Source organism: Otolemur garnettii, unplaced genomic scaffold, assembly GCF_000181295.1.
Source record: "Otolemur garnettii isolate 467f Iridium unplaced genomic scaffold, OtoGar3 scaffold00233, whole genome shotgun sequence".
NCBI classification, from domain to species: domain Eukaryota; kingdom Metazoa; phylum Chordata; class Mammalia; order Primates; family Galagidae; genus Otolemur; species Otolemur garnettii.
Genome location: NW_003852628.1, coordinates 1,871,915 through 1,877,158, shown reverse-complemented (window position 1 = coordinate 1,877,158; position 5,244 = coordinate 1,871,915). Strand labels below are relative to the sequence as shown.

Here is a 5,244-nt window from a genome sequence, read left to right as displayed (position 1 = left end):
GTTGGAGGTTGCTGTGAGCTGTGATGCCACGGTACTCTACCCAGGGGGACAGCTTGAGGCTCCCATCTCAAAAAAAAAATAGTACCTTTCTGGATGCTGTGTCTGTATGTTTGGGGGCAGTGGGAGGAAGGCCAAGGCAGAAGCAAGACCCCCCTAAAATGTGACTTTGGTAAATGAAGTGTGATGATAATGACAGCAGAGGTTTGGGACTTGGATCAGGTTCTGTGTGCTTGGTGTACCTGTGGGCCTGTTACTCAACCTCCCTGTGCCTTGGTCTCTCTGACTCTAGAATGGAGACAGGTTCCAACTAGGACGTTAGTTTATGTACTAGACATCTCAGAGCATTGCCTGGCACACAATGGGTGCTCAATAAATGTTTGTTGAACGCCAGGCTGTTGTGCTAATGAAATGAATTAATATGTAAATCTCTTGGCACAGGGCCTGAGATGTAACAATAACATTTTGCTGTTGTTCTTACAGATAATCTAAGGATGGTGAGAGGTAAGAAGAGAGCTGACAGGTGAGAGCTTAGGTGTGTGCCTTGGAGTGGGTGGGGGGTGGAAGGCAGTCAGGACCCACCTGTCGGCAGCCTCTCTCAGTCCACTGAAGGACTGGGTTGGGTGACGCCGAGAACTTGACGACTTCGTTTTCATACACGTCCAGGAGGCGGACCCGGAGCCGGTAGACGCAGCCGCAGTTTTCTCGGGCTCCCCACCTGCCAGGGGGCAGTAAGCCTCTGTGCTCAGTCTCCCCACCAACTTTCTGAGTAGTTTGGGGAGGAGCCAGAGCCTGTGGGAGGAGCCTGGGTCATGGGAGGTGGATTCTGGAGTCTAGTTGAAGCAGGAGGAAGATACTCTAGGGAGGAACCACAACCCAAGCCTAGTGAACTTGGGGAGGAGTCAGAACCCCAGAAAATGAGATTGGAGGGGCCAGAGCTTAAAGAGCTTAAAGAGCTGGAATGCTGGCTCGGCGCCTATAGCTCACCCGGCTAAGGCGCCAGCCACGTACACCTAAGGTGGCGGGTTCGAATCCCCAGCCCGGACCCGCCAAACAACAATGACGGCTGCAACCAAAAAATAGCCGGGCGTTGTGGCGGGCGCCTGTGGTCCCAGCTACTTGGGAGGCGGAGGCAGGAGACTCGCTTGAGCCCAGGAGTTGGAGGTTGCTGTGAGCTGTAATGCCACGGCACTCTGCCCAGGGGGACAGCTTGAGGCTCTGTCTCAAAAAAAAAAAAAAAAAAAGAGCTGGAATGCTTTGGGGAGGAACCTGGGTGCTCTGGGAAGGAGGAAGTTTTTCCTAAGCCCTCAGGCTCTGAAGCAGCCAGTACTCCTCTCTCAACTGTGTCCCTTCTGAGCCTTAGTCCTCAAGGCAGTGCTCCCAATCCTTCAGAAGCCTTGGTCATCCATTACCCCTTAGGGTTAGTGCTGAGTTGGGGGTGATGAGGAGTGTCTAGTTTCAGAACTGTATTAAGACAGTCAGGGGCCCCATATGGACAGTCCTGGAGACCTGCTAGGAAAAGTGGGGAGGAGTGCAGAGTGGGGGCTCTGGGTTCATCAAGGCTCCACCCCTACCTGACTCTAAAGTATAAGAGCATCAATTCTCCCATAGGATGGATGAGGGCTCAAAATTAGCCCCTGTTGCAAAACCAATGCCACCACCCCTACTGTTCCAGGACAGATCACCACTCTTCACTCACCAGTCTGCCACACAGATCTCAATCTGGGCGCTGTCAAGCAGTTCCTGCCATACCCCCTCCATCACCAGGTCCACAAGCTGTCTCTTGAAGCACCATCTGGGAAGAGATGGTAGGGGCTGGGGCAAATAGTCCTGGCACTCAAGTCACAGAGACTACCTCCTCCAAGAAGCCTGCCCAAATAACCCTATCTAAAGCAGTCCTCAGGGCCTGCCTACCAGACATTATGCAGGATGGGCTATACATCCCTCCTGGCCGCTCAGATCCCCCTCTACCACTCTCTAGCCTGCTCTGGGCTCCAGGCAGCTGACCTATATGAAACCAGCCTTTAATATTTGTGGGGACCAGGACACGAGTACAAATGGAGGCCACATACTAGACATCTCAGCAGGGAGTTCCGGGGCTTCCTAAAGTGTAGGGGTCCAAGGTCTAAATTTGTATGGGCTGTATGGTCCAGTCTGCTTCCTGTCGGATCAGCCAAGGAGAAGCTCCAGCACAGGAGATGGAAGTGGGGGAAAAGAGTAAAATAAGGTATTCATCCTCCTAGATCCTTCCCAAGGCACTGCTGTGTCACTCAAAAAAAAAAAAAAAAAAAAAAGACACAGCTCCCCAGGGCTCTCTCCTCACACCCTTCTATCTTCCTGTTTCAGTAACTGCTTCCTATCCTCACCCCTTGGGGTTGTAATGTCCCCTCCACTCTTTTACTAGGCTACCCCAAGGTCCTCCCTACACTTTCATAAACAGCCCCGCTCCCCCAATTTGAATATGCCATAATATAGAAACAGTGGAGTATCAGTGGAAGGATAAATAAGTTGACCAATGGAATAGAACAGAATGATAAAACTATGAGGTTGCTAGAGGACAGTATTTAAGAGAATATTGCCAGGCCACAGAGTGAGACTGTTTCAAAACAAAAACAACAAAAACCAAACCAAAACCAAAAAGCTAATAGGCATATGAAGAGATGATTCATGTGCGGGTAACAGAAAAATGCAAATTAAGACAGCAATGAGATACCATTTCACCCTAAATATACTGGTAACTACTAGAGAGCTGGATACTGTTACATTAGAATGGCTGTATATGGGACAAGGAAAATGGGTAATGGTTATGAGAATAAAAGAGAATAAATCAATCAAATTGTTTTGGTGTCTTCATTGAATTTATCACAACCTGAAGCTCTGGAGCCACATTACCTGGTTCAAATCCCAGCTCAATCATTTCCTAGATGTTGGTTACTCTCTGTGCATCAGTTTCCTGTTATACAGTGGGGACAATAACCGTCCCTAATGTCACGGGATTGTCATCAGACTTACATAAAAGTTATATGTAGTCGTCAGAATATGGTAATCCTTTTAATATGTTTGTTCACTTGTTATTTACTGTGTGTGTTTAATATCCCCCTCCCCAAGCACTCTACACCTAAAATGAAAAAAACAGGTTGGCTCAGTGCCTGTAGCTCGGCGGTTAGGGCGCCAGCCACATACACAAGGCTGGCGGGTTCGAACCGCGGGCCCAAGCCTGCCAAACAACAAAGACAACTACAACAAAAAAATAGCCGGACGTTGGGGCCGGTGTCTGTAGTCCCAGCAACTTGGGAGACTGAGGCAAGAGAATTGCTTCAGCCCAAGAGTTTGAGGCTCCTGTGAGCTGTGACACCACAGCACTCTACCGAGGGTGACACAGTAAGACTCTGTCTCAAAGAAAAAAAAAACAACAGGTTGTTCATCTTCCTGATTTTTCTTTGTATCTCTGGCATATAAGGCAGTGCCTAGTACCTGACAGGCCCTCAACAAATATTTGTTACTTGAATGAATGAATGAGGGAAAGAGAGGGTGAAGGTAGGTAAAAGTGAGAATAAGGACTGAGGGGATAGGGTCCCTCCCCCTTTTCAGGGCGCTTGGCCCAGGGATCAGGGGCCACTCACTTGGGCCACTCACTCGAAAGAAGTCACGAAGCAGGTCTGGGAAGGAGCCCCGGGCACCAGTGTTAGGTTTTTTTCCACGGCCCAGCCGTTCCCTCCGTGCTCCACCTCCCAGCCTTTGAAGCCCCCTGTGGGAATTCAATAGAACAGGAGATTCGCCTGCCTGCTGACCCAGCAGAGACCTAGCCACTGTCTAAGCTACCCAAGATGTCCTGCCCACCAGTCATTCCCTCCGGCCCTCCAACCCACCCCTTGGCTTCTTATTTTCACGCCCCCTGCGGAAATCCTGTATTCCTGGTCTTAATCCATGGCCTACTCTCTCGGCCCTATCCATCCCTTCAGCCTTTCCTCAGTCTCGCCCTTCTGCTTTCCCAGCCTTTTGCATCTCAAGCGACTTCTTCCCTTCCCCAGCCCGGCCCCGCCTACCCGCTAGGTTTCCAGGCCCCCACTCGCCACACCCCTCCTGAATGCTGCAGCCCCCTACTCCCCGTTCCTACTTCACGCCCACCTGGCCACCTACCCTGACCCGCGCCCCTCAGCCCCGCCCCCTGGCCCTTCCAGCTGTCTCACCCATTGGTTACATCTCTGCATCTGCTCACAGCCCCTGCCCTGACCACGCCCACCCACTCCGCCTCCTCCGGGTCCTCCTCCCATACGGCCTCCCTGGCGCCGCCCTGTCCTTCCGCCCTCTATCCAAACCCACGCTCTCCGCAGGAGTTGAAGATGAGGTTGCGGCCCAAGGGCGCGCGCAGGCAGTAGCGCGCCAGGGCACAGAACGGGAACTCCTCGTCTTCCTCGCTGTTGGGCAGGCAGCGCAGAGCCAGGGCGTAGAGCGCGCGGCCCTCCGCGCTGCGGTCGCGGGCCAGGTGCAGCAGCCACACGGTGGGCCCGTCCACCACGTCGCGCCAGGCGCGGCACACTAGGCGGCACTGCGTTACTAGCCCGCGCGGCGGCACGTGGCTCAGCACCTGCACGAGCAGCTCCGGGGGCAGCGTGTCCAGGGCCATGGGCGGGTCTGCCGGCTGCAGCCGCCGCGAGGACCGGGCGCCCATCTTCAGCAGCCGGCGTCCTGCAAGTTGAGAGGGGGTCGGTCAGCGGGTCCGCACAGCCAGGCTCTCTCTACCTCGCCTCCCAGGACATGAACTTCCTTCAGCTTGATTTATCCCATCAGGTCCATGGGCAACCAGGGGGCTGCCATGGCGGTGAGACCGTGAATCCAGTTCCATCTCTTGATATTTGGCCTCTCCTCACCTTTCCACATCCGGTATAAATACCCTGCTCTGAATAACCCCATTAGGACCGCCAATCACAGCTTCCATCTGGCGCACACTTGTGTCAGGCTAAGTACTTTATATATGGGACCATAAGCACACTGAAGACTCCCAAGAAAAACCCACTGTGGAAGAAACCATTTCGGCCCAGCGCCTATAGCTCGGCCGGCTGGGGCGCCAGCCACGTACACCTAAGGTGGCGGTTTCAAATCCCCAGCCCAGACCCGCCAAACAACAATGACGGCTGCAACCAAAAAATAGCCGGGCGTTGCGGTGGGCGCCTGTGGTCCCAGCTACTTGGGAGGCGGAGGCGGGAGACTCGCTTGAGCCCAGGAGTTGGAGGTTGCTGTGAGCTG

General features: G+C 53.4%; 1 protein-coding gene across 1 annotated transcript in view; it reads right to left on the bottom strand.

Moving 5' to 3' along the window:
• Positions 1 to 5,244, bottom strand: part of FBXO17 (F-box protein 17) — a 20,288-nt gene that overhangs the window by 2,269 nt on the left and 12,775 nt on the right. The window contains exons 2-5 of the mRNA XM_012812951.2: positions 4,321 to 4,686; positions 3,634 to 3,745; positions 1,697 to 1,792; positions 580 to 715 (exon numbers count right to left, since the gene is read on the bottom strand). Of these exons, the coding sequence (XP_012668405.1) occupies positions 580 to 715; positions 1,697 to 1,792; positions 3,634 to 3,745; positions 4,321 to 4,669 (693 nt within the window). The 5' untranslated portion in view covers positions 4,670 to 4,686. The remainder of the gene's footprint in view (positions 1 to 579; positions 716 to 1,696; positions 1,793 to 3,633; positions 3,746 to 4,320; positions 4,687 to 5,244) is intronic.